Source organism: Aspergillus japonicus (assembly GCF_003184785.1).
Source record: "Aspergillus japonicus CBS 114.51 unplaced genomic scaffold BO86scaffold_37, whole genome shotgun sequence".
Classification (NCBI taxonomy): domain Eukaryota; kingdom Fungi; phylum Ascomycota; class Eurotiomycetes; order Eurotiales; family Aspergillaceae; genus Aspergillus; species Aspergillus japonicus.
This window is the reverse complement of record NW_020291674.1, coordinates 1-27203: the sequence shown is the minus strand read 5'-3', so window position 1 is coordinate 27203 and position 27203 is coordinate 1. Positions and strand designations below refer to the sequence as shown.

General features: G+C 51.9%; 12 protein-coding genes across 12 annotated transcripts; 6 read left to right on the top strand and 6 right to left on the bottom strand.

The window, feature by feature from the left end:
• Positions 1-280: 280 nt before the first annotated feature.
• On the top strand, positions 281-1555 carry BO86DRAFT_433697 (NAD(P)-dependent alcohol dehydrogenase; the record flags this gene model as incomplete). The annotated part of the gene is made up of 3 exons (XM_025675856.1): positions 281-344; positions 595-677; positions 734-1555. 3 exons carry the CDS (start codon positions 281-283, stop codon positions 1553-1555), a joined length of 969 nt encoding a protein of 322 aa, XP_025525998.1.
• A 1538-nt stretch (positions 1556-3093) lies between these two features.
• On the top strand, positions 3094-4704 carry BO86DRAFT_433694 (glutathione-independent formaldehyde dehydrogenase). Its single transcript, XM_025675855.1, has 2 exons — positions 3094-3685; positions 3738-4704. The coding sequence occupies exons 1-2, from the start codon at positions 3295-3297 to the stop codon at positions 4502-4504; spliced, it is 1158 nt and encodes a 385-aa protein (XP_025525997.1). The 5' UTR covers positions 3094-3294; the 3' UTR covers positions 4505-4704.
• Positions 4705-5955: 1251 nt separating this feature from the next.
• On the top strand, positions 5956-6582 carry BO86DRAFT_390509 (uncharacterized protein). The gene is made up of 2 exons (XM_025672406.1): positions 5956-6068; positions 6247-6582. Exon 2 carries the CDS (start codon positions 6382-6384, stop codon positions 6541-6543), a length of 162 nt encoding a protein of 53 aa, XP_025525996.1. The 5' UTR covers positions 5956-6068; positions 6247-6381; the 3' UTR covers positions 6544-6582.
• A 757-nt stretch (positions 6583-7339) lies between these two features.
• BO86DRAFT_401099 (uncharacterized protein) lies at positions 7340-8221 on the top strand (the record flags this gene model as incomplete). Its single annotated transcript, XM_025673753.1, has 3 exons — positions 7340-7426; positions 7500-7980; positions 8067-8221. 3 exons carry the CDS (start codon positions 7340-7342, stop codon positions 8219-8221), a joined length of 723 nt encoding a protein of 240 aa, XP_025525995.1.
• An 852-nt stretch (positions 8222-9073) lies between these two features.
• BO86DRAFT_411076 (subtilisin-like protein) lies at positions 9074-10144 on the top strand (the record flags this gene model as incomplete). Its single annotated transcript, XM_025674549.1, has 3 exons — positions 9074-9212; positions 9271-9353; positions 9422-10144. 3 exons carry the CDS (start codon positions 9074-9076, stop codon positions 10142-10144), a joined length of 945 nt encoding a protein of 314 aa, XP_025525994.1.
• A 1568-nt stretch (positions 10145-11712) lies between these two features.
• BO86DRAFT_380657 (putative NRPS-like enzyme) lies at positions 11713-15099 on the bottom strand (the record flags this gene model as incomplete). The annotated part of the gene is made up of 4 exons (XM_025670731.1): positions 11713-12105; positions 12179-14385; positions 14452-14719; positions 14791-15099. The coding sequence occupies 4 exons, from the start codon at positions 15097-15099 to the stop codon at positions 11713-11715; spliced, it is 3177 nt and encodes a 1058-aa protein (XP_025525993.1).
• A 603-nt stretch (positions 15100-15702) lies between these two features.
• On the bottom strand, positions 15703-17348 carry BO86DRAFT_420235 (MFS transporter; the record flags this gene model as incomplete). Its single annotated transcript, XM_025675186.1, has 3 exons — positions 15703-16002; positions 16075-17048; positions 17123-17348. The coding sequence occupies 3 exons, from the start codon at positions 17346-17348 to the stop codon at positions 15703-15705; spliced, it is 1500 nt and encodes a 499-aa protein (XP_025525992.1).
• A 499-nt stretch (positions 17349-17847) lies between these two features.
• BO86DRAFT_401095 (uncharacterized protein) lies at positions 17848-18579 on the bottom strand (the record flags this gene model as incomplete). The annotated part of the gene is made up of 4 exons (XM_025673752.1): positions 17848-18051; positions 18133-18307; positions 18352-18462; positions 18530-18579. 4 exons carry the CDS (start codon positions 18577-18579, stop codon positions 17848-17850), a joined length of 540 nt encoding a protein of 179 aa, XP_025525991.1.
• On the top strand, positions 18532-19184 carry BO86DRAFT_132897 (uncharacterized protein). Its single transcript, XM_025666118.1, has one exon. It carries the CDS (start codon positions 18675-18677, stop codon positions 19056-19058), a length of 384 nt encoding a protein of 127 aa, XP_025525990.1. The 5' UTR covers positions 18532-18674; the 3' UTR covers positions 19059-19184.
• Positions 19185-19474: 290 nt separating this feature from the next.
• BO86DRAFT_401093 (uncharacterized protein) lies at positions 19475-19933 on the bottom strand (the record flags this gene model as incomplete). Its single annotated transcript, XM_025673751.1, has 1 exon — positions 19475-19933. The coding sequence occupies one exon, from the start codon at positions 19931-19933 to the stop codon at positions 19475-19477; it is 459 nt and encodes a 152-aa protein (XP_025525989.1).
• Positions 19934-20824: 891 nt separating this feature from the next.
• Positions 20825-21637, bottom strand: BO86DRAFT_316913 (uncharacterized protein; the record flags this gene model as incomplete). Its single annotated transcript, XM_025668147.1, has 1 exon — positions 20825-21637. A coding segment is annotated over one exon (813 nt), but the record flags the coding sequence as incomplete, so codon positions are not given.
• A 3114-nt stretch (positions 21638-24751) lies between these two features.
• Positions 24752-27200, bottom strand: BO86DRAFT_132856 (kinase-like protein). The gene is made up of 8 exons (XM_025666117.1): positions 27021-27200; positions 26790-26912; positions 26613-26724; positions 26355-26559; positions 26145-26300; positions 25634-26088; positions 25535-25564; positions 24752-25478 (listed from the first exon to the last, which is right to left on the bottom strand). The coding sequence occupies exons 1-8, from the start codon at positions 27061-27063 to the stop codon at positions 24971-24973; spliced, it is 1632 nt and encodes a 543-aa protein (XP_025525987.1). The 5' UTR covers positions 27064-27200; the 3' UTR covers positions 24752-24970.
• Between the last annotated feature and the right edge of the window lie 3 nt (positions 27201-27203).

Here is a 27203-nt window from a genome sequence, read left to right as displayed (position 1 = left end):
GCATTCTTGATTGGCGCCATACGATCTAGGAAGTCGGATAATTATCCGCATGCTCTCTGTCACTAGAGATGTGTACAGTCCCTGCTTCGAATAACATAGCAGAATATAGGCCTTCATGATCTCTTGATCCATCAGCAAACTTTCTAGATTGCATTTTCTTTCCGGTGGCTCACTTGTGGCGACAGAATCGAAGCCTTGCATTCTGGACTTTTAGGAAGATAGCGGTAGGCTCTCTTTGCTTGGAGATCGGTTTGCTGACGCGCTAGCCTAAAAAGGCATCATGAGGGAATTCGAAGCCGTTGATCGGGTCGGCAGGAAGGATCGGAGAACGATGACGATGACAAGTTGAATCCCGTGCCAGCTGACGTCAAGACCATCGCTAGTATACACAATAATTTGAACATAAATTGGCTGTTTCACCTGGAATTCAAATGCACGAATGAGTTCACGAAAAAAAAAAAACCTTCCTTACTCCGTCTAGTCTTGTCTCGTCGTCCGCGATGTCTGAATCAACCCCAAAGTTCGAGGGATGGATGGGCCTCGACAGAGAATTGGCTCGGGGCCAAATGGTTTGGCAATCTTTTGAGCCATAAGAATGGGAAGAATCAGACATAGATATTCGCATCACTCACTGTGGTGTCTGTGCTTCTGATATTTGTGTCTTACGAAGCGGCTGGGTAAGTTCCGTTACATGGCCATGATTCTTTGCTACTCTGCTCACGTACTCGGATAGCGTCCAACTCCATACCCTTGTTGCGTCGGCCACGAAATTGTTGGCATTGTTGTTCGAGTCGGCACCCAAGTAAAAGGACTCGAAATCGGCGACCGCGTGGGTGTCGGCCCCCAGAGTGACTCATGCCGCGGTCGTGTGGACGGCCATTGTGTGCAATGCAGTACCGGAAATGAGAAGTACTGCACCAAGTTGTGGACAGGTACATATGCAGGTCGTTATCTAGACGGGAGCATGTCCTATGGCGGATATGCGCTCCACAATCGGGTGCCTTCCCACTTTGCTGTCAAAATCCCAGAAGCGCTTTCTTCCGCTGCTGCTGCCCCGATGCTGTGTGCTGGGGCAACAGTCTATGCACCCCTTAAGCAGTATGGTTGTGGACCAGGAAAAAAGATTGGTATCATTGGAGTTGGGGGGCTGGGGCATTTCGGCATTTTGTTTGCCAAGGAATTGGGCGCAGATTGGGTTTCTGCCTTCTCACGGAAAGCTGCGAAACGTGATGATGCACTGAAATTGGGAGCCGACACTTACGTTGCGACATCTGAGGATAAAGACTGGGCAATCCAGCACGCAGGTTCCTTGGATATTATTGTTTCTACTATTTCTACTGTTTCATCCAACACACTTCCGATTACCGACTACTTGAAACTTTTGAAACCTTATGGTGCTTTTATACAAGTAGGCAACCCGGAGGATGGTCCTTTCACATTTCCTGCAGGGGCATTGATCGGCTCGGGTCTTAAGTTCTGTGGTTCGAAGATTGGAAACCCCGGTGAGATACGTGAGATGCTTGCGCTTGCAGCGATGAAGAATGTCAAGCCGTGAATCGAAGTGCGACCAATGAAAGAAGCAAACCAAGCCATTCTCGATATGGACCAGGGTAAATCTCGGTATCGCTATGTCTTGATGGATTGAGCATAGACAGGTTGATATTACCTTATCAATGTTCTGACATGATCTATCTGCTCCATGTACTCATTTATCAAATGATAGCTATCGAGATCACCGGTGGTTTTTCATGCGACTAGAGTAGTTCATTGGAGTGATCAGCTTCTCGGTGAAACAGACTCCTCAGGCTGATGGCGTCGGGTTTTGAATTTGTTCTAACTCAGAAGTAAAAATCAAAGATATCTCTTTATATGGAGAGCTTGTCTGTTCAATAATTGTAGTTGATCATAAATATTTACTTCATTCGGGATAGATCATTTGCAGGTAGACAAATCGGACTATCCCCTATGATTGTTCAACACAAATATGATTATATCAAAACGCTGTTAAGTAAGCAATCTAAAGCGAAGTGGTAAACAGGCCATTGAAGGCGAGCCGTTTTTCACCTCCTTGGGCACGCCAGCTATTGGTCGAATTTTAACAATCCTGGGCAGCCATGGACTATCCAACCCCACTTTTTGACGAATGCTTCCGACTTTTCCCAGTTCACTATATCCCAAGGCTGACCCCAGACTCGTAGGAATGCTGGGGCATTCCCATCCGAATCCTAGTAACGCATGATATCAATGCAAAGCTGTTCGCGCATTCTAGGATGAGGGAAGAAGTCCAACCAAGGGTGATGTGGCACAGCATGCTGTATGGCAGTTGGCTGCAGGCAGTTTGGGATGGCTCGATTGGGAAACCTTTTGGACACACTACATCAGCGTACATCCATCCTTTGACATCCACACCAAGCGCATTCATGTTCTCGGCGAATGCACGGTACACATTAAGTTTGACTAACGTGGGTAAATGGCCAACTTGAGGGGGTACCCCAAATACACTCCGGTTGACCCTGGTAATTTGATATTTATGATCATCCGGAGCTTTATCGCCCTTGGTTCTGGGCTTCTCTAGATTGTAACCGCACAGGGTGCCAATGACGTCCCAGTGTTTAGGAGGATTACATCCACAATTATCAAGAGTTTGTTCCTTCCCTAATAATAAAATGATCATTGAGTGTGCCCCATGTTCTGTCTGGTAAAGACAATAACAAAGGCTTGCAATAAGCTTGTTGGTTAACACAATTCTGCATCCCACGCCTCTCGGCCCTTATGTCCCGGTGCAGTAGCTCATGCGCACCACTGCCTTCTCTTGTTGTTTGTATATAAGCTTGTTGGGCACCATTTGCTGACATAGTGTAGTGGCGGTGGGTCAGATATCGGTAAATCTAGCTAGGAAGTGTATTGAACAGAGAATAAGGTAAGAAAAGGCAGATAACGGCCACTGTGCGCAGCCAATGCAGCCAATAACTAGCGGCCCTAAAGTCGCTTATGGCGCTAGCCGGAAGCGGTAAGCACCGGGTGACGGGCGGAATTTCCGGTCTGAACTTTTTGAGGCATTGTAGCTAGGGCTCAGCATCACCGCTGGGACCATGCTATCTCTGTTACTTCATGCCAAGGCAGTCAAATTGACCGTTGAATTTGGGGTCTGACCCCGCCTGCTTCTGATGATAACAATCCAATATAAAAATTACGTCCTGCACAGGTTGTTGTCATCGTGGTCAAGCTTGAAATACTTTCCTCGGCCGTCTACTTACACTCTCAAATTCCTGTTGATATCTTCTTTGTTTAGCTATGAATTATACAAGTTTACTGCCGACAACTACTGCCCTCATGCGGGGCGTGGTCTGGACGGGAACGCCTTTTAATGTCAGTGTTGTTGACCTGCCTGTTCCACTCCTTCAGTCAGCTACAGACGCAATTGTAAGGGTCTCAGTCGCAGGCATTTGTGGTACAGATCTGCATACCTATCGTGGCCATTATGGGAGTGCGACCGTCCCGTGGGCCATGGGTCATGAGGCTCTCGGCCTTATCACTGACCTTGGCGATGCTGTTAGCAATTTCCGGGTAGGAGATCGAGTAGTGATCTCGGACACTGTTCATAATGTGCCGGTGGTCACAGAATCTTCTACATCTTTCCCTTTTGGCATGGGACCTGATCGGGGAAATCTGGGCGGCTGTCAGAGTAAGCTCTTCTTTCCAACCTCAATTACTTCTGTTAATGATTTCCCGCTCAGGCGAGTATGTGAGGGTCCCTTTTGCCGAGCAAAACTTAATTCCTATTCCCTCGAACACTTCTAGTCCGTCAGACAGTGATATCGACTATCTCTTTTTATCTGATATCTTTGCTACTGGCTGGGGCGCCCTTGATTTAGCTGGTTTTGAACCAGGTGACACTGTCGCAGTCTTCGGTGCTGGCCCTGTGGGCCTCCTGTCGGCGTATTCAGCTGTGCTCCGTGGGGCATCCAAGGTATACGTCGTGGATTACGTGCCTGAACGGCTTGAGTTGGCTCGTTCTATAGGTGCTGTGCCGGTGAACTTTTTGATATCTGACCCTGTAGAGCATATTCTTGCTCAAGAACCGAACGGCGTCATTCGCAGTGTGGACTGTGTTGGATTCGAAGCAGTTAATAAAACGCTACAGATGGAATCCGACATTATCATTCGCCAGATGGTCAATGTGACTGCAAGAAATGGTGGAATAGGTGGTGTCGGTATTTACGCGGATGTGCATAACAGCACAGGGGTTCCACGAGGAAGCTCTGTCATGAAAGATATCAGCTTCCCTGTTGGTACATTCTTCTCGAAAAGTCTTCAGTATAAAGTCGGTGCTATCTATCCTCCAGACTACGCTACCACACTGTTGCCGCTGATAAACAGTGGTCTCGCTAAGCCGGGGTTTGTTATCAGTTCACTAGTCAGCATCGAGGACGCACCACAGGCTTATGCACGATACAATGAACACCAGGAAATTAAGGTTGTAATTCGTTTTGAGTGGTCTTGAGCAGGGTCTCACGCTCCGTCGCACTTTGATAGGATATTGAGGAGATTTGAAGAGTATGGATGGCTCAGTGCACTATCCGTGATTTATGATATCAGCTCATGTACATGATTTCCGTGGCCTGATAATTCCTACTTGATAGAGGACATTCCCGGCTGTTACAAGAGTGCCTTGATTGATTTGTGACCGGCTCCATACGTGACCCAAGCTTTCAGGATTTATTATTTACACGGCCGAATTACAGTTAGGATAACTTGAGTTGAATGCGATCTTGAAAAGAGGATTTGAAGCAACTGGGTTTTGGAGTTTGAGCTTCTGAACAGAGTACTGTGGTCACATGTCAGCGTGGGGAATAACCAGCATGCGATTGGAATGAGGCATTTGCAAGTTAAACCAATGAACCTGTCCGTCAAGTTCAAATTGAATTCCATCTGATCATACTAGGCAAAGGACCTAACACCTCTGTCTCCTTTTGAGGAGTTGTATCCACATACAAATAGGGCATCCTACTATGCTCCTCTTCGGTAAGCTCAACAGGAAGATCAGCGGCATGTGGTAGGAGAGACTCGTAATTTAGTCGTACCTTTAGCGAGGATGTCATTATTTTCAGCATAGACATCAGCTGAGTCCCAGATGATAACACCTTTGGTGTGGGCGTAGTCTAGAAATTCCAGACGATCTTCGTCAGGGAGTCGCTTGTCAAGAAAAACATAGATAGCCCATCCAACCCAGCCTTGGAGACAAATATGGCATATAGTTCAGTTAAGTTCAAAGTCTATACCATATGTGAGGAAACTTGACGAATCTAAAACTGGTTTCCGTTTCCAGATCTTCGAAAGCACTCTGTAGGCTTGTTCTCTAAAACCCGTAGTACTATATCATCGACCCGCAGGGCCAGCCCATGTAATTTTAAGCGTCGACTCGACTTGAAGCGGAGTGCTTATTCGACTAACCGTAGATGGTAAGCTTGCAGACTTAGTCCTCCAAGTAAGCTGCACAAATCGCTCCTAGTCATTTCGAGAGTGGAGACACGACGATCTAGACAACTCAGAGTCTGGTGGGGGTACTGCTAGCATGACGGAGATAGGAGAATCGCGGGTGACGGGGGGAGGGGGGCTGACAGATGTTGTGGTGAAGTCTCGGACTCGGATGAGACTGCCTGAAAGCCTTCAAGTTGGCTTGAGCTTTAATAATTTGGGTTATTGCCATAAGCGACCGGCATTGGTGGGGTCCGCTATGGGCCTATATGCAACCTCGGGTTTCTGGAACTCACCTTGTCCCGAGTTGCAGATGTCATAGTGGCTGTGGCTGATGCAAATGCCCACATACATTCTCCCCGCGTCGGAAGGCTAATTTGGGCCCAGCCGAGCTCGGAGATCTCCAGGTTGAGAATAGTTGACCCGACACCTGGCAGCCTCGCTCCTGTCCTGATCATTCCACCTATCTTCCCCGTATTTCCGTGCTAATGCATTCGGAATAACACGATATTTGATGTTCCGCAGGCAACGACTTGATTTTTTCCCATCACCATCATACACTAAAGGGATTAATGAGAGAGATAAGTCATGTACGTCTCCAACTGTATGGTTGTCTTCACTGTGTCACATTACAGTCTCAGCGGCTTGAAACCTCACGGTAGCCAATGGCTGTCGCAGTTGTACGAATTTGGTCGGTTTTGTTCGGATTGAAGCCGACAGCCCGATTCCCAAGTGGTGTATCGCTAACAAAGTCACAAACCAATGCAGCTCAACCACATCGACAACCGAATTTGTGAAAAGCTTCGAACAAATGATTTTCATAGTCAACTCGCTCAGCTCAGTGAAGTTGAATCGGCACGCATTGGAACTTATCGTCTTCAAGTGACGAATGGCTAGGTACCGATGGGTGCTGGGAAGCCGTATCCGCCGTCACTTCCGGATCCAGACCAATATGTTGTGAAATTCTCCCACGCAGATGATTGTTTGTTGTGCTGGCTGCAGCTGAATCACATCACAAGTCTCCATGAACACGTTACACCGAACAAGCAAGCATCTTCCATTTAGGCGCTACTAGACTGTGCACTACAGGATTAAGTCTCTAATTTCATAACCTGTCAAAGAAATCTTGGATATTTGCCCAAACAGGCAGACTTTATCCAGAAACGACTCTGTTTAAAACCATCAAGTGATTTTAGTGGCTTGCTTCGAGGCCGCGTCCCCGTCGGAGGTACAGTACTGCGGGGGCGTGCTCTACCGTGCTTAGCAGAGGATCTGGCTTGTTTAAAGTGACTACAGTATAGCTGGGCTTCGTCCCTGAACAGCAGAGATTACCCTAATCCTTCATTCTGTCATCATGCCAAAATGTTCATTCCTAAACGCCGAGATCTAGATTACACGACCTAAAGAAAAGGAAACCTCTATTGAAGAAGTTCTGCAGGATGCGCAAAGCATCGACTTTTCTCAACAAGACGACCACTCGTCCGTACGGCTCGCTTGACCAAGGTGCACACCCAAACGGTGGATGGTGAGCTCTTGCATATTCTCGCCAAGGACCGCAAAAAGACCCTTCAACATGAGAAATCCCTGATTTGGACTCTCAAGAAGCATCCAAATCTGCTCCGATGCCTAACCAATGCGGGAAACACGCCCCTTCATACGGCCCTGGAAAACAAAAACGATGACATGGTGGGACTCATCCTCACGCATACTGCAGACCCACCGGAAAAGGTATTATTCAAGGCTGAAACGAAGGGGGGCCGAGCACTGTCTTCATTCTGCCATCAACTATAACAGCCGCTACATCAGGGACCTCATCCATTTGGGCGTGTGCTACCAAAGCGAGGTAAAGATCTTCGACAAAATGACACACGACGATCGGGATACACCACTGAGCCTCGCGGTGCAACAAGAGGAGGAAGACTCTTCAGCGGTTGCGGATGAACTTTCCGTGGCCAGTAGGCGTCCAAGCCATCTAGCGCCTCCTTCGTGGCCCCTGAAGAATATCGATAAGCTTTCGTCAGAAGATCGGCCTCGAGGCGATTCTCGAAATCGACAAGGACTGGCTCGTCTTTCCCGGAAGGACACCATCGAGTTCAAGCTCACGGCAGTGGATGATCGAAGGGACAGTCCTCCGCCTGTGGCGATTGCAGATGCTCCAGAAACGCGCGAAACCGGCAAGCAGCACGAAGTCAAGCCAACTTCAAATAGTTCAGGACCTAGTTGGTGCCATGCCAGCGGCTCTTTTTCGATACCGGGATAAATGGGGAAACACTCCCTACCAGGCCCGGATTTTGCATCTGGAGCGCGAAAGACGTCAGCGAGCTCCGGACGCTTCGACCGCCGACACGCCCAAGATCAACCCTCGAGAGTTGGTCAAACAAGACGAGATTACTAGACTTATCCAGTCCTACTGTATTCGAAGGCTTCCTCGTCGGGATGCCCTGACAGCCCTCTACAAGGTTGGCGAAGGTTCTTACATGATCCCCCTCAACACCCAGTTGGGTTCGCGCTCGTTCTGACTACTTGGTAACCACTACTAGACCTGCAGATTGACTTCGACTTATCCGGACTTCCACTAGTCACTATAGATACCAACTACCTTGACCGGCTGTCTCAAATTCTCAAATTCGAAAGCATCCTCAGCTATGTTGCTCTCCCGCGGCTGTCGGTAGAGGAGGCGAGCACCGCCCCACCCGTGCCAGAGTCACAGCGCAAGCCTCAGAAACAGCAAGTGGCCGGCTGAACTCATTCAAGAGTCAACTCACCAATCCAATCGAGATCCAGAGGAAAGGGCACTAGAAGCTTAACCAACATCTTCAGATGGCTCAAGAAGCGTGGTGTTGAGTCGATCATTCGCGTTGTTGTAATCGATGATACGGACCCACCGCACTCAGTCAGACGAGGCCATCGAAGAATGTCTCGATGGCCTAAAAGTCGACGTTTGGAACTGGAAGAAGATCGATCTGTGCACAGATGTCATAGCGAAGGAGGCTCTGGAAACTGCAAGGGAAGTGTCTCTGTATTCTTCGGGCAACAATGCAGTCCTTCTGGGGTGGTCGAGCGCTGACGGCCTTGCCCGGTTTCCCAATGTAGGGTTTCCCGTTCTCTTTGCTACCCTCACCTGGTCCCTCCTCAACCATCCTCGTACCCACAAACACTCCCTTCAGTCAAATACAAACATTGATCCCTCTGTATACAGTTGGAGAAGGTTCATCTTTACGTGCGAGAGGTAAGAAGATCCTGACCACAAACCCGAGCGAAGCAAAACCCGCCATGGCCGACCACCGAGTCGACCAAGAAACCAATGTGACTTCTAATGTGATTCTTGTCAGGGTCTCGAAAGTCCAACAAGATTGGAAGAATATATGAAACTCTTCGAGCACCGACTTAAACAAGGGAAACCAGACAGACCCAAGCTGGAATTCAACTGGACGACTGATAGCACGAATGAAAGCTATGCCTCGACAATTGACCACTCAGCCGTGCATTCTGGCTCCTCTTGCTGACTCGTATTCTACTCCTCCTTGGCAGGCGAAACCCATGGTTAGAACGCATGACATACTTTGGGGAGTTTCTCCGATCGGCATCACCGGCCATGGAGCCTATCAAGATTGCGGTGATCGACGATGGCATCGACATCGGGCTCGACATCTTCAACAACAAGATCGGCGCGGGCGACTCGTTCTTGGTCTTGGACGAGGTTTACGGCAAGCGCGGGGGAGCCTACTACGTTCGTTCCTTCGGGGAGTCACGGAACGCTGATGGCGCATCTGATCTGCACCGTGTGCCCAGTGGTCAAGCTCTATGTGGCTCAGCTGGAGACCGTGGACCGTTCCGGTGGACGACGCTCGTTTACTTCCGAGTCTGCGACGGACGTAAAGTCACCACACGCCCCTCCCCTTCCTCCCTTCCTCCATTAGACCCCTGATGATGGAATCAACAGGCAATCAATTGGGCCGTCGATCGAGACGTCGACATTATCTCCATGAGCTGGTCCATCAATTCCAACCGCGCATTGACGCATCTCAATGACGCCATCGGCCGGGCCGAGAAGAACCAGATCATCATGCTGTGCTCCGCCATTGATCAGGGCAGCCACGTCCGCGACAACACCTATCCCGGGAAGAATAAAAACTGCATCAAGATCGGCGCGTCGACGGTCACGGGGGAGCGGCTCGGCTGGGTCTCCAAGGACGCCTGTGACTTTTTGTTACCGGGCGAGAATGTCTCCCTGCCGCGAAGGAGGAGTTCTTCCTCCTCCCAATCGGGCCCCACTGCCCACCCCCAGGCCGGGCCATACGGCAGCTCGGTCTCCACCGCGCTCGCGGCCGGGTTGGCTGGCGCTCTGCTGTACTGTGAGCGGCTGTTGACCGGCCCCGCCCCCGAGGCTGGGACTACCAGTAGTACTACTAGCGACCCGGTGTTGCCGTATCGGGACCAACTCCGAGGGCTTGGACAGATGAAAGTGGCGTTTGGCAACCTCGCCAAAGGTGGGGATGACAAGTTCATCCAGGTCGCGGACCACTTTCGGGAGGAGTTTAGGAGCATGGTCTGGAATGAACGTGATGTGGAAGATGCAGACGACACTCGTCGGAGGCTCCAACAGCTCATGGCCACCATCGTCAACAATTCGACGGTGACCAGCTCTAGGCTTTGGGCTGTTTGAGAAAGGACTAGATAGCCCTTAGATAGGCTGACTGAGTCAAGATAAATTAGTACTGGGATTCTCTCTTCGGCTTCAGCCGTCCCGTCTACCTCCAATTTGCCTCTCCATATCATTCTTCCTGACATTGCCTTTCTCATTGTATCAGTATACGCACCGAGTCCGTTCTTTTCAGGGGGTGGGTGGGGATAAATGTCCAAGCTTCTGCGGCCGGGACTCCCGGCCCTACCCGCACTCGGGCTGGCTAGTTGTCCTGAATTAGGGCTCAGCTTCCCATAGCCCGTGTCACAAGATGCTTCTTTAGATCTACATAGTACGGAGTACGGACTCATGTATATGTACAGTCCTCCACAGTTCCCGCACTACCTTGTAGTGTGCTCGGAGAATCTTCTGATCTCTTTCACACCGATCTCGCTTTCGACAATGGTTCCCTCTTCTTAACTTCCCAACATACCAAACTTCCGCATGTTTCCCACGAGTTCTTGAAGAATGTAAGCTTCTGGCGTCAGCCTTTTCGCTTTCTCAACTCAGTGTTCCGTCAGAGGATGGGCGGTCCTGTACGCACATATCAAGGGCCGAATGACACGCGCAGAGGTAGAGCGAAGGGTGTGAGGGAGGGGGGAAGAGTCCTATTCATGCTTCAATCGGATTACGCTCGTAATGTGTCCACCCGAAATTTTGTCAAGATCTTCTTCCTCCACCTCAGTGGGCTTTGGTTGTCAAATGCTTCCGTATCACACCCCTCAATTCTTGCTAGAATGTTTACGAGTCTGCGAGGGATGGAATAGGCAGTGTGGCACTGACAAGAAAACCTCGAGAAAGATCAGATCTTATAAAGAGGTCAACAGGCAGTGACCTACAGAATCTTATTTACAGAGTTTGCGTTAGGCGGATGCGGCGTAGAAGAATCTTCAAATATAAGGGCTCTACCTAGCTATATAGAGCTGTGTGCTGTTTCCTCTAGCACATACGACCACAGGGTGTGGAAAACAGGGCTTCCCGTCCGCTCAGCCGTACTTAAGCCACACGCCGGGAGGTTAGTAGTTGGGTGGGTGACCACCAGCGAATCCCTTCTGTTGTATGTTTTTGTCCTCTTTTTGCCTTTGCCCCTTGATTTGGAGAATTTCGGAAATATGCTATCAAGCATGCTGACCGCGGGTATGTTTTGAGGAAAATCTATATTTCACCCCACTCCAATCTTGCCTTACCCGCCCACATATCTACTAATACAGCTGCGCCTCCACCAAGTCCGGCATCCTATGACCGAAGGGGCCTGTTGTATGGAACGGCGGCGTAAGAAAAGGGGGCACACAGCACATTAGATTGCCGAAAGAGGATAATTGGCCGTCGAAATTCTGGCCAGATTGCTTCCAAAGATCTAGTTAGCATTGTGAAGATGTGTACTCTACTTGAATAAGGAAGGCCTCTGTTCAAATGGGCTATCGGAGCAGTTCTTCATCCCGGTAGGACACAATACATCTGTGAAAGTCACTCTCGAAGCTCCGATGTGTCTTACCCTGATCAGTAACGATTGCGAGGTGAATCGACTAATCAACTCCCACAACCGCACCCTAAAAGCTCCACTGATTCAGCCAATTGGCCATCTGCGCCGGTGACACCGGGCCCAGAGATGCCATCGTTTCACTCCCCTTCTTAGTCCGTTCGACGCTGATGTCCGCAGACAAGACATCCGCATTGTCCGCCAGACCGTGGAAAAAGGCCAGGAGCTTCAGCGCGGGTTTTTCTTGCACGTCGCGATCGGAGGGATCCTGGATGGTCTCCAGGTCGGCGACCCAGTCGACGAGGGGCACGGGCTGGACAGGGTATCGTTCTTGGATCGCGGGGACGAGCGAAGCCCAGGTGGTCCGGGATGGGTTGACCAGGTGGAAGACCGCGTTGCGGGTCTCCGCGAGCGAGGCACGGCGGCCGAGGACGAGTTCGTTCACGATTTTCGCAAGAGTATCCTGGTTCGATGATATCAGTAGCAGTCCTTACGGATGGGGTAGATAGTAGACGAAGGTAGGGCTAGGTACGTACCACTGCCACCCAGTCGATGGGGTACCCCCCGAGATCAGACGGCACTTTGCCCGCCGCCTTGGATGTCTTGATCAAGGAGGGGAGCCACTCGTGCGGATTCCACACGCCCAGTCGAGTATCCGGGCCAGCGATCTGTCCCACGCGCAGGATACTAGTCGGCACGCCGGCCTTTTTTGACGCCTCCACGCAGATGCTCTCCCCGATGTACTTGGACTCTCCATATCCCTGCTCCAGTGTGGCGTCCGCCGTTTCCATCGGAACTTCGGGGACGGCTGGGACCCCATCGCTGGGCTTCCAGGCCCCGATCGTGCTGACTGAGGAGACGAAAGCGAGATGCGCCCGGTAGCGGCTCTCCTGGCTGAAACGCACGAACTCCCGGACACCTTTCAGATGCGGGTCCTCAAAGGAGGACACGGGATGGTTGAAGTTGACCTTCCATGCATTATGGATGATCACGTCGACCGTATCAAGGAGCTCCTTGTATTGTCGGTCGGAGAGGCCAAAGTGGAGTTCTCCGAAGCGGACATGCAGGAACTCGACCTTGTTGGGATTGTCTAGAGGAGAAGTCTGTAGTCCTTTTTCCTGGAAGCCTTCCCTCTGGCGCGTCAGAGAATCTTCGCTTCGGTTGAAGCAGTAAACCTTGGCCACCTGAGGGTTGCGCAGTAGGTCGTCAAGGATATAGCTGCCCAGCGATCCGGTGGATCCAGTGAGAATCACAGTGAATAGCGCGGGTAGCTGGGGAAGGACATCAGACTTGCAAATATGAAGATCATTCGTATACTTGGAGATCAATTGCGCAATCTTTTCAGAACGAGAAACAGTAGTGACTGGACTCGATGGTTTGTCAAGAATCTCCAACAGCAGGTTAGTCAGGCCCTCTGCCGTTGGGTGCGCATAAATCTGTTGAACATTGAGATGCTCGGTGCTCAAATCCGGATTGAAGGAGGAGACCGAATTCTTCAGGATCTTGCTCAACTGGATGGCCTGGAGTGAGTCCAAGCCCCTACTGTAGAGGTCGTCACTGGGATTGATGCTTTGCCTTCCAGCAAGCTTGCAGATGACGTTCTGTAGATACCCACAGACAGTGTCCGGCGTAATCGCTGAAGGCAAATCCATTGCCAGCTCCCTATCCTGGGCCGAATAAATCTCCTCGATTTCCTCAGCATAATCTTTGTTCACGGCATGTCGTTGTGTAGTACCTTTCGCGGTGAGCTTGAAAGGTTTCTCGCGAGATGAAAGGCGGATCATGGTTTTCGCGATCTGGCCGTAATCAGGAACGGTCTTGTTGGCCGCCTGTACCACTGGCCAAATCATGCTGATGAACGCCTTCTCATCGACAGGAGTGGCAACCTTATCGAAGTCTGGCTCAATCAGCAAGCATGTCTGAAATCTGCGTTGACCGACAAGCAAAGCCCGATGCACAGAAGGATGGCCCTCTATAATCTTCTCCAACGAGATCGGGTTGAGCTTCTCTCCGTTGCTGAGCACAATCACATCGTCAAAGCGTCCATGATACTTCCAGAGCTTGGGGTTGATCGGATGCCGGGTGTACAGATCTTTGGATCGATACTCTTTCAGATCGGAGAATGTGTGAAAGATTCCATGCATGACGAGAGAATGCTCCACCCGTGGTATGACCAGCTCGTATAGCCCGTCCCCGATCAATTGCATATCAACCTGATAGAAGGGATTCCACTCAAAATACCCCCAGGTGCTCTCTCCTTCGGGGACCATGGAGCAGATGATGCCCATCTCGCTGGATCCAATGGCCGATCGCAATTGGGTGTATCGAGCCAGCTTCTCGCCCACTTCGGGCGCAAGAGGAGCCCCACCATAGCATACAAACTTCAGGGTGCTGAGGCACCTGAGAGCCTCGTCAGAATAACTCATGTCTTCAAGAATTGAAGGTGGAAGGATCGTAACTGTCGGCTTCGTGTGGCGAATTAGGTCGATCAAAAACCCCACGGAAAGTAGCCTCTCAGGGCTAGCAACGAAGGGGATGTTGTGAAAGATGGATTCAAAGAACGAGGTCAACCCCATCAAGTGGAAATACGGCGTGGACGAAAGAACAAGGTCATTGTGCTTGGTATCATCGGAGGCCAGGTCATTGAAGAAAGCGGAAGACCGCCCCGGGGGCATAGGAATCAGTGCGGCAAAGTCAATCGTACCCAGGAAGCCATGGGTGAGAGGCACAGGCTTAGGCATACCTGCTCAAGCGTTAGCTCTGAGGTTCTTGCACGGAATCTCTGCCCATTCTTTCGTTTCATACGTACCGGTTGTTCCAGAACTATGGATGATAAAAGCAATCTGGTCCACCACCTCATCATAGGTCTTGGAGAACTCAAAGTGACTCGTGCCACTTCTATCGCTGAGAATGTCCGCCACAGATGGCACCTCTTGGAATTGCATCTTCCAGTCCAATGCTCTCAATCTGGACGCAATCGGAGACTTCTCCCGGCTGAAAAGTAGGTGCGTAGACTTGGTGTCCTTGAGAACATGGTTATATGCCTCATCCGACAGCCGAGTGGAGGGTAGAAAGATCTATAAGTGAATTCCATTATTGATGGTCAGTCGCAACGCCCTCCATCAGCATCGCACCAGGAGAAACAGACCGTATACCCTGTCTTATGACACGCAAGCATAAAGATGATATAGCGCACATCGTTATTCCCCAGATACGCGATCTTTTCTCCCGGTTGCGGCTTGCCCAGAGTGTCATCGATCCACCAGGACATGGCATTGACTGCCTGGGAAAGATCCCGGAAAGTCACTTCCCGGAAGCCCTGGTCGACTTCGGTGCCATTTGGGATTAGGCCAAACCGTCTATTTGGGGAATGCTTTGCGATGGTATCGACTTGGGTCACAAGAAGCCTCCTAGGTGCGTTGAACGCTTCTGGTGCTGAATTGACAACACCGACCATGGTCGCTTGACACGGACGTCTATCAAGATTGGTGCTTTATGATTCTATGCAGGAATGTGAATGGATGATCTTGGTTGAATGGCAAGAGAGCATTTGATTCCTGTGCCCCTGCGATCTTTAAATAATCTGAGGGAGAGAACGCTATGTCCAGACAGGCGAGACGAGGCTTTTTTCCCATTTTCCCATTTTCCCATCTTGTATGCTGACTCCAACCCTTACGTGGTATGCTGTCGATTACTAGCACATTGTTGTGACTCTCTAGTGCAGATCATCGCTTGGAATCACATAGAATCGGGCACGGAGACTTGAGAACCACGGGTTATCCACAGGATCGGGTGCATAAAAGTTCCATCGAGATAAGCGGGCCGGCTAATGCTGCCGAGCCAGGGTAGATGGAGATCGCTTGTGCACCCAATGCAGTGCATATTTATGCTGTTCATGCTGAATGAACATCACCCGACTTGAAGATCAATGCCCAAGACGGAATAACACTGCCAGAACAAGCTCTTATGAACAACGGCAGCTCCCGCCCAATGCTTGAATTTCTTCATACTCTTCTAAGTACTTGTCGGTCTACAAATGCCGAATAGGCAGAAAAAGAGGTCAGCTAGCGAGCTTACTCTCCATAGCAGCGGCCCATTCAACCGCATTCTTTCTGAACAACCAAATAATCCCAATACTCGCCCAGCCGATGACCGCCAATCCAGTGAAGATCCACCGGGATCCAATGGCATCGATCAACGGCTGCATGACCACCACGACCACACACGCCAGGGCATTGCGCAGCACATTGTTCAGCGCCACGCCCGTGCTGGTCCGCCCTGGCAGTAGTTCTGTCAGCATGGTCGACGTCATGCTGAAGACGGTGCTGCTTCCGAGGCCGAAGAAAAACGTCGCAATGCACTATATGGTAGTTGGGAGATGATTGTTAGCACCGATACAATGGTCAAGATGGTTATGAGCATAGATACTTACCGGAACGAGCCAGAAGACGCCCTTGTCAATTGTCCAGCCGAACCACAGCCCCGCCGCCGGATACATTACTGAGGCCAGCCATGCGTTCTCCCCCATCCGATCCCCAGGGAGGTACTGGATCTGGCCGGTCTCTGGATTCAACCTCCCAGCGGATGTCGCCCGTCGCCGCATAATGTGGTCAGTCCACCGGCCGCCTAGCAGGGAGGCCACGATCGAGCCCAGGGCGCAAGGGATGTAGACGAGGCCGACGATGATGGGCGAGAAGGAATACGGGGCCTCGGAAAAGAGGGTTTGCAGGGTAATGCTGACGGCATAGTAGCAGGCGAACGTGCTACTGGCGTAGTAGACGGTGAGCAGGATTGGCGGGAACTGCAAGTACGCCAGAATCTTGAACGGCTCGAGCAAAATGCTGAAGATATGGCGGATCTGCTGCAGAATTGCCTTGGAGCCTTCTTGGTTGCTGCGAGACGCGGACGGTGGCTTGCGAGCAGCAGCTTGAGAGGTCTCGGGGAGACAAAAGAGAATGAGAAGCCAGACAACGGCGCCGTAGACAACGGTGGCCCATTGAGTGGCGCGCCAGCCGAGCCTTTCAGTCAAGATGCCGCCGAGAATGGGAGAGACCAGCGGTCCGAGCATCGGCCCCAGAAAGAAATATCCCATGGCTCGTCCGCGCCTTTCCACCTCCCAGAGGTCGGCCACGGTTCCTGCTCCTACCGCTTGCACCGAGGCCGATGCCCCTCCGCACAGAACCCGCATGACAATCAGCATGCTGATAGAAGTGCTTTCCGCCGAGACCACATTCCACACGATGAATATCGCAAAGGAGATCAGGTAGACCGGGCGTCGGCCGTACAGCTCTGAAATGACCGACCACCAGAGCGGGATGATCCCCATGGCCAGGATGTAGAATGCGACGGACAGGTTGACCAGTGAGCGAGAGACGTGGAAGTAGGTGGAGATTTCCGACAGCGCGGCTGTGTGGGTGGAGTTTCAGTCAGCTTGGTTGAAATTGATGGATTGGATATAGGGTAGATTGACGAAGACTCACGCAATAAGATGTTGCTTTGCAGCGGTGCCGCAACTGCAGCCAGGGAAACAATCCCGGTGAAGAAATGCTTCTTCCACAGCTCGTATTCCTTGGAGTTACATAGAGTAGGGAAGAGCAGAACCTTGTCGTAGAAACGCAGCTGGCTTGTAGGCTTCGCGCTGGACGGCGAGACGTCCGGCTGAGGGCTCGCCAGCTCGCCATCTGCCGTGGGAGCATGCTTGACCATGTTGACAACGAAGATAGTCTACCACTGAAGGAATCCAATCTCGGGATCACAACCAAAGCGACCTCTTATAGAGGTCCTCTGCTGCGTTGGGCATTCCAGATTGTAGAGCCCTGCCCAGTAACTGGACATGAAGTTAGTGAAATATACTGGAACTATTTAGAAATTCAAGTAGTATGCTTAGATCTCGACTTGGGCATCCGAATTTGCTGGCAATATTGAAACTGGGCAACTGGGCATGCCCAGTTTAGCAGAAACCCCCCTCCGCGGAGGTTCCGCGGTTAGGGTTGCCTACTCGGGGTTAGTAGCCTCTGTCAGTACGTGGCAGTCATGAGCCCCATATAATCAGTATTAATCCCATGCATTTGAGGAACAGCAACTTAGCTGAGTTCATCCGGCATTATCATTCTCAACTCTGCTCTATTGTTAGTATCATTCGAAACCTTGGCATTGTGCTCTGCACCGCCTGCGAGAAACCCCCAAATAGACAACGCCACTCATATTAGCCCAATAGTCCAACTCGGCTTCGAAGAAGAATCTCGCTTTCACCGTCAGAGAGACCTCGAACTGAAATCGAAGAAGCATCCGCAAGCAAATGCATGAACCGCTCATTCATCTGCACCGTCATCGTAGCACATCTCGATAAAGCCTCGCGCTCCCAGCGCATCAACTCCTCCCACTTGGCCACGAATTGCACGGCGGTGGGCTATGTCTCTTCCTGCCAGCTATTCCGGGTGTGGGACGTAGCCTCTGAGGTAGAGAATAATTCCCTAGTCAATTCAGTCACCCCAGACGAAGGCTCGTGCTCTGCATCTGCGACCGCGGGCTCCTGTTCCGTGATTTTGTCGCCCCTCGAGGTGTCATGGACATCCACCCACTGCGTTGAGCCATCCTTGCGGACGCCCGGCAGCCAGTCGCCCGACGACTCCGCTGCCTCGGGGAAATACTTCTTCTCCGGCTCCCTCGAGCGTCCGGATACAAGACCTTCGCGAGCTTGTCCGCGGACATCTGGGGCTTGGGCGCCCGCAGGACAAACCCGGTCATGAGCTGGAGATTGCCACTCTTGCTGCCATCCAGGAGGTCTCCGGTGGTTCGGTGACCGGTGCAGGTGGGGTCACTGTCGGGGTTGTCCAAAGGGGAAAGAGAGAGGGGAGGTGGAGACGAAGGTATTACATTGTTCTCACAGGGCCTTCGGAGCCGGACCGAGCTGCTTCTCCAGTCGCCAACCGTCCATCTCTATTATTGTTACCGCTGCGTTTATGGTAAAAGTGCTTTTTTGATGGTCAGGGGTCTCGTTCCCTGCATTGGTTTGGCGTAAATCGAGATCTCATGCTCGAGGAGCGTCCGTCCGTCCTTGTCATTGACGCCCTCATCACGTATCTTGCCGCGCGGAAGACGGGGCACCGCGAGTCCGATGATGCGATTGGCCCGGTGGAGGAGAGCATTCTGGCGCTGCAATCGCTGCTCTATGGGCAGGATGACGGGATGGAGGGTCAACGCCAGGCTGAGGACATGCTGTATCATGGCAACTTCTCGCCTACGTCCGGGGGCCGACGGTACTTCCTTCCTTATGAGAGCAACGGCAAGATCTTCTCATCAACTACGAACCATTCCAGTTTGAGGCGATGGTGCAGGTCGGTGTCTGGATTGGCTTCACTGTGGGCTGGGTATTCCTGGCTCGGTCCGGCTTGCTCGAAGTCGGAGCTGAGCTGACGCTCTGGGGCCCGCCGCTCGCCGGTTGCGTCCACATCGACTGCCGGGTGCACTCATTGTATATCACATTCGGTGGGTCCAGAAAGACCTTACCGTCGCCCACCTTGCTGGGCTTCTACCGGGCCGTGCTCCAAATCAAGAGCAGGTGGAGGAAGCGGAACGAGTAGGAGATTACCAACGGCCCAGTAATTAGCCCACATCTCCAGAGCCCTGTCCGGTCGTCAACCGCGATGAAACGGACAACAACAGCAATCACAATAATAACACGCCCACGATAGTCCCTGGGCCGTCCGGGCAGGAAGCCTGTCTCTCCTCGTGACATGCAAGATCCCATTCCAAACTGTCCAAATCTCGGCCTGCTCGCCCACATCCACCTGCTCGCCCGCGGTGCCCAGCACAAAGGGCGACACGTCCACCTAGAAGTCCGCCTCGAGCGAGATGTCGTCCAGGTGCCACACGTGGTCGCTCTCGACCACCCACGCCTCGTACTCGGAGACTTCCGCTGCGGCGGCGACGGGTCTCACGGAGTCCAATGCCAGCTTGCGGATGATGAGCCACCGGGTGGGCGCATCGAAGCACTTGGACCGGGAGGAAGATCGTTGGGCTGGTGCAACGCCTTCTTGCCCATGCTCGTCTTCCTCTCGTGCCGCCGTCGCCACGCCGGTCCGATACACTCGCGGCAGCGTCCAGTGCAGATACACCCCCCACCGGTTCCTCCGGGGCAGCCCGGTGCCGAGATCTGTTTTGTGAGGATTTCTCGAGGCGGGCGTGGCATTGTGCAAGTCCGCATCCGGCATCACGTCGCTCTGGGCGACCGTTGTCGAACCGCAGGGAGGTGTAGTTGGGCTGGGTGATGGGGCAGATGCGGGCGCCATCTTCGTTCGGGTGTCCGCGCATGGCTTTATTCAGGACGAAGGCATCCAGCTGGATGGGTACCAGGAGTGGGTCTAGTTCAGCCATAACTTGGGTTTGTATACATGAGTTTGTGTGGATGATGGTGGGTTGGGAGACGTGGGGTTGTTCGCTTTATATAGTTCGGGAGGTAGTGTACTGTACAGTACGGACTGTACTGTACTGTACTGTATCCCTGCTCAATACTGCGCAATGTGGAGAGGCCGTCAGGGCTGTCATACTGGGTATCATACAGGAAATTAGCGGGTCCTGCCGCTCGGGCCTTACCCGCCTTCCGGTAGTTAGTGGTATGGTAAGGTCCTTCCGGTACCAGAGTATGATACTCTCGTACAGTATTGATACTGTCCTGCGAGCGTATACTGCTTCAATGCGCAGACGGGCCACAACCTGCGCTATGAATCACTATACACGAGCTTAGAACTGTGAGAACAAAGTAGGTGGTCCCAGAGTCAAAGAGAAAGAAAGCACTTGCAATTTAAGCAAACCTTTTCAAAGCAAGCAAAGCAAGTCGAAGAACCAGGTTCGTGGATAGTTGATGCCGTAGGTATAAGCTATCCAATTCGTGCAAGCTGATGCTAATTCCATTTCATCCCATGAAGGATCCTCATCTCCTACCATCTGGATTCTTGTACCTCCACCGCCACGTCAATCCCCGTGAACGCGAATTCCTGCTGCAAAGCGCTCCGCAGGTCTCCATCTACCTCCTTCACGTAAACTCCAACTCGCTTCAATCGCGGGAACGAGGTCCGGTGCTGCACCAACCGCGACAACTGCGACAGCAGATCGATATCATGGTGCTCCACGAGCGACCGCATCTTGTTCCCGCGGAAGCGGCAAACCCGGGCGAGGGGGGCTTACAGGAGGTGTACCCACCGCATGCGCAGCTCCTCGAGCACGGCGAATTTCCGGAGGGATGCAAACGGCTGCCTGTCGTTGGTGGCCGACCGCCAGTCCTCCTCAAACAGGTCTTCGACCTGTAGGTGAAGGGTCCGGAGCGTCCTGGTGAATGGGAGGAGCGCGTGGCGGAATTCCGGAGCGTGGAACTTGCACTTATCCGGCAGATGGTCCTCATCCGGGTGCAGTCCGAAGACCAGAGCGACATGCTCGAGCGCCGGGCTCGCGGCGAGCCAGTCGAGCCTCCCGTGGCACCACCACGCCGGCCTGATAGTGAACTTACGCACCGGGCGTGAACAATGGCGGATCTCCCGCGACCAGTTCTCGGGGCCGTCCCGGTACGACTCGCCCACGGGATCCACCCATGTATCGGCCGTTTGGGATGAGACGAAGACTTCTTGGAGATGGGGAAAGGGAGGGGTACGGTGGAAGGGTCGCTGGCGCCATGCGGCCTTGCGCAGAATGTCCGACATCAGCTCCGTGGACCGGTGGGAGAACTCGATGGTTTCCAGATGGGTGGTGCGGGCGAGAAGAAGCCCTAACCAGGCCTCCTCGCAGAGGGTCAGCAGATGCTTTCTCCATTCGGTCCTCATGTCTTCTTCCTCCGGCTCAAAAATCTCGTCCAATGCAGCATCGACAGATTCGACCACTTCGTCCCCCACGGTTTCGTCCTCGCCTAGCTTTTTACAGGGTCCACCGTCACAGTCCAGCCATGAAATCACCAAACGCCGCACCTGCCTAGCCAGCTCGGGGTGTCTCCAGTGGCGTATAATCGGATAGACCAGTCGGGATTAATGCGATAAAGTAATAAAGGTTGGAACAATGCATGCAACCGTCCAGAGCACAGGGTCAGGGAGCACAGTGTTTTCGCGGGGCGCCTTCGGTCCATAGTGTGCTTTCCGATTATGAAAAGCAATTCGTTGGGTAGGCGCTCCATGTTGTCTGGTGTCTGAGTATCTTCTTCGCCTGTCTGTGCGGAATACGTATTTATAGACTTGGGTTCGGGCCGTGAAATTAGTTTATGACATGGAGAAAAGCCCTCTCTTCCCTTTCCCTTGCGTCCTTTTAGGCTACATCCGCCGGGGGGGCATCAGGCATCAGCTAGAGCACATGCATCTCAGCCGAGTGTTTGCCTATCCAGGTAAGTCGAGAAAGCACTATCGGTGCGGCTGTTAATCTCAATGTCTCTTCCTGTTCGCGTTTTCGGAGAGGTGTCCTATCTTCTCTATTTTTCTCGAAGTCCGCCACATGAGGGCCTCAGCTCTAATCAGCAACGACAGTGCTCATCCCCTGCCTGAACATAGCTTGTTCTATGGCTGGATTGGTTTGCAGCTGGACATCCGATCATCCGTCTACTCTAATGCGATATGCTTTCTTAGAATAGCTGTTGGCATGGATAGTGGGCAGAGTATATTTCAGGACTCAGGACAGCCACACAGGTGTCTTCGCTTCGATACTGGGGGACCTGGGGTTGGGGCTGCAAGATTCTGTGGATGAGCCAGCCCATGATCTTTCTTGGTCAATCATTGCTGGGGGCCTCTCTCTCTGTCTCTTTGTCTCTCTCTCTCTCTCTCTCTCTGACACACACACACGCACTGATGGTGCTACTCACATCATAAAAAAGGAACGCACTCACGACTTCGGATGGGTTTTGACTTTGAACCTCAGGCCAGGTATAATTTGTGATCTTCGTCCTGGCCAGTAGTCCAGATGATATGCTCTAGAGCTAGTCTGTTGGCAGAATCTCTGGTTGTTCATGATATAGATTTTTCAGAGGCGACCGACCCCTGTTGCCATGCCATTTCGATCTCGTTAGGCGACTCACGCAGGGGTGAACGATGATACTGCGGGAACAATATCATGCATATGAGTGTTGGAATTGAACGTTCAGCCCCCATGTTTCAAGCTTGTCAGAGGTACACCTCGAGGCTGGAGTAATATCCCCCAGAGCTGATCGGACCATTGCTCTCGGTTTACGTGTGTTGGAGGCGTCGAATATATGGAATTCGATTCTCCGTGGAGAATGATCAAGGTTGACGCAACCAGCTTCCTCTCATCACTAAGATCCAGCACTGCATGTGTTGAGTCAAGCGGCAGAGGAATCAATCCTTGATAGCTTCGAGATAGCTGCGCAAAGGTCCTAGCCAACTCCTCACTTGCCAAACTCATCTCCTCAAAGGATACGTGAAGCATGCGCCACCCCGGGTCGACCGGTGAACTCTCAGTCTAGCTAACAGGGTATTTCAAGCAAGGCACTACGCTTATCAACATCCGACCAAAAGGCTGTGTACCCCGATAATAGCTACGGAAGCTGCGTTGCCGTGTCACAGAAAGTGGTAGCAGCATGGGTTCTCTTAACGTGCCCTTCAGGCCATTGGGGATTGTCTGGGTCTCGGTCTCAGTAACGTCATCAGCGCGGAGATGCGAAGACTCCATCTCAAGAATAGACAGATATGACAGATCCTCAGGTAAACATTGTATACCGAACGTGCAGGACAGGAGATGGTCCGCGGGAATATGGTAGGCGTTCATTCGCCACGTAAGTCCCTGTGAACCGAACCGCTAGAGAATGATGATCAGAAATATCTCCGCCCACGACCCACTTACGGCATGCCTGTTGATTGATTCATCTGGAGTTGCGGGATGCAGATACCTGGCTCCCTTCTTCCTGTTCTTTTGGTGTAGGTTATGGACCTGGTCTCAAATTCGATGACATGAGTAACCTGGATGATACTTTGTTTTCTGATGGGAATTTGGTGTGAGATGAACAAGACAGAGAGTCTCTGTGTACAGTAAAGGCTAAGGTTGCAATTACCTGGAGAGGACGAATCAGCAAAATGGCCGCAATTGTACCAGACCTTGATTCGGGTTCGACTTTCGAAACCTCTACTCCATCTCCCGACGGTCGTGATTTACGAAATAATGCCTGAGCACCAGGAGGCAGGAGAACTAGGTGCGATACAACAAGACAGGGGGGATGCATGGTGAAGTTGGAGACATCTGGTTATGAGTGCAGCGTTCCGGGCCTATCAACTATGGTTGTCACTCTCCCTCTCTGGCCAAAATAAGTTCTCCTTGGTACAACACGTGAAGCTATTTTAAAACCCTCAAGATCTCTCGCAAAGCAACCTCGAGGAGCTGCTTCACAACAGCAGTGGGCCAAAGGAAGCTCAAAATAGTTTCAGTTGTCCGAACTAAACAAATTCACACGACATATGCATCATATTCAACCAATCTGCATCCCAACAGGTTTCCACGACACGTCTATAGGTATAATCAGGGTAATAAATCATTAGTTACAGATGTAGAAAGACCTTCACCCTGCCCCGGTCTTTACCTCTCTTCATGAAAAGATCGACGAAACAGAACAACTTCAGGGCAAAGACTAGCCGGAGGGGTATGCAAACGCCGCAAGAAAATTTAAAGGGAGAGCGGATGACAACAACAGAAAGTAGAATACAACGCAACCATCATCGGGCATGCCACAAAAGACTGAACATGAAAATCGATCAAGTATATTATAAACGGTTCGTGTGCCACTCCTGTCTGTACAACTCCCGAGCACGTCTCGGGGAGAATGGTCGAAGAAACCCCGTGTCTGCGTTGGATCCGGGTGAATCACAAAACAAGCCAAAATTAAGTGTTGTGGATGATCCGTGTTGGTCCTGAGGGGTGATAGGAGAACCGGTAGGGAATTAGTGCTGTCGTATCACAAGACTCCTTTCGGGTCGATTTAGTGACTGGAAAGTCGAGTTCCGAGCTCGAGTCAGTCGGCGTAATGGAAACAAATTCAGTTGAGTAAGATACCCCGGCGTTGCGGCGGACACAAAACACTGCGGCCGCACCACCACCCTGGATCGATGCGGCGTGTAAGTTTGGTAAGAGTGAACCAATTGACCTGCAGTCTTCACGATTCCATCCAGGATACATAGCTAGCTGCCTTTGGACCACGACTCAGGCTGACAGGAATCTATGCCACACTGATTCGCAAGCCAAGCTTTCTCCTGTTCAAGCCGACGCCGACCATCAGCTCTCGTGTCCAATGATGCTCAAGTCAAGCCGAAAGTATCTCTTCTCTCCCATGGTAGAGGCGCAACACACCCATCTCAACTGATGATCTGTCTTGCACCTTCTTTGCCCAGAACACCAGGTTCTTGGGGCTTGGGACTCCTATCGCGTCCCTTTTTCCGACTCAGAAAAGCAAGCATGCCGCTGTTCGAGCCTTTGCCTTTACCGGTGACGGTGTCGTATCCTTCAGCCGGGAGAGTAGAGCTATGATCCGCGAGCTCACTCCAACTTCCGGCTTCCTCTAAGACCATCTGAACGCCGCCACCTTTGCTAGCTTTCCGTGTTGCGCCCCGGGGACGACCAGCTGCGGGTGGTGGTAGCGGTCTGCTGAAAGAAGGAGCTGGGGCCGGCGGTGGCGGTGGCGGCGGTGGCAGGGATTGCTGAGAAGTCGGGGTCTCGCTCTGGGGGGAGGGAGTGTCGGGTTGGGTCAAGTGACCGACCGATCCTTCGTTCCGTGGAGGCGGTGAGTTTCTCGAAAGATCAGGTTGTGAGACTTGCCGTGTGTGGGCGGATGCGGATTGAATGGGAAGACATTCTTCGGGGTTTCTAGCGTCAAGTTAGCCACGGGTTCGGCCCCCTGACAGCGACGAGGGAATACTCACGATGAATTGGCAATGGCTTCGGCAGCGCTTCTAGACTTTCGGTTAGCGGATCACATACCACTTATCAAAACACAACCGCTGTCGGTGACGTTGACATACCCATTGTAGGACACCCGAGTATAATCGAAGGGCTCAAACATCGTCTCAATGAGGCGATGTAGCTCATCCTCCCGGATCTCCTTCGCCGTGGCGTCTTCCCGCAATTCCGCCCGCGGTTTTTGTCTGCGGGCCCTGGCCTCGAGCGGCGCCTCTTCCAAAAGTAATTCTTCCAGATCGTACGTGGCATCAAAATTGGTCTTGTCGCTGGAGGGTCGAAACACGGGGGGGATTTCCTTTCTTTCCAGGGCCTCGAAATCGATGTCGGCAAAGAACATGTGCGATGTAAATGTCTCAAAGCCGGTGGCTCCAATTCGTTTCGAACGGTCCTTTTCCATCAGGGCGGATAACGCTCGAAGACACGGGACAGATACGGCTGGGTTCGTGACGTAGTACTTCGGTTGCGCCTTTTTGATGTTTTCGCTGAGCACGTCCTGGCTGCGGCCCTCGAATGGACGCTGGAATGAGAATTAGCGTGCCGACTCGGCCTTGTTCCAAGGATCACTCCACAAACCTTGTTATAAATACATTCATAAAAGGTCACGCCAAGCGACCACCAATCGACTTCGCTGTAGTACCCGCCTCCTTCGTAAACCTCGGGGGCCAGATAGGCCAGCGTGCCAGATTTACTCGTGAGGGGCTTGCCGGGCCGAAAGTCAGAGGCCACATTCTGTAGGAATCAGGTCAGCGAAAGATCTCGTCCAGCTGCTGAAGAGAAACATACGAAATCGGCCAAATGCACGTGTCCTTCCGAGTCTAATAGCACATTGTCGGGCTTCACGTCACGATGGATGATACCCTGCGAGTGAATGTACCGCAAAGCACAGCCCAGTTCCGCCGCCCAAAATCGTACGGCTTCTTCGGTGAAACACTTTCTTGAGATATGGAATCGCAGATCGCCGCCATTCATCAAATCTACCACAATGTAACTTCGGGGACATCAGTAACTTGAACGCATTGGGGGAGCTGTTGGGAAACGCACATGTATTCGATATCTTGGAAGCTGTATCTCAAGTTGCAGAGGAAGGCATGATTGAGATGTTCCAGCATGCGCCGTTCACGGATGATGTTTCGTACGCTTTCCGACCGGACCACTAGACACCGCCAAAGAAGAAACTGTCAACAGGGAGTTGCGAGTGCTTGTTCAGCGGAGTCGTACCTTCTTCTTTCCGGATGTATTTTAATGCGAACGTCAAGCCCGTGTCTTTCTTCTCCACGATGCGGACCTTTCCAAAAGCACCTTTTCCTACCACCCGTAGCAGGCGGAACTGATTCAAGTTCACTGCATGCAACCATCAGTATCGAAAACCTATACGTCATCTCCCCATCGCTGCGCTCGCTCGAGAATGCGTCCGGTGGGAAATCAGGGGGGCGGAAAGCGGTTACGCACACTCATCGGTGGGGACCACCTGTTTCCCTTGAGAATTCCCCATTTAAGAAGCTGTGTAAGCTGTGTAACAACAAATGCTGAGATCCTTCCTTTTGAGTCACCTCCGACAACATCCCATTCGATCACGGTTCTGTCGGTCGAGAAGATCGCTCGGTCGAGGGTTCAATGCTGTAATGAGGGGGG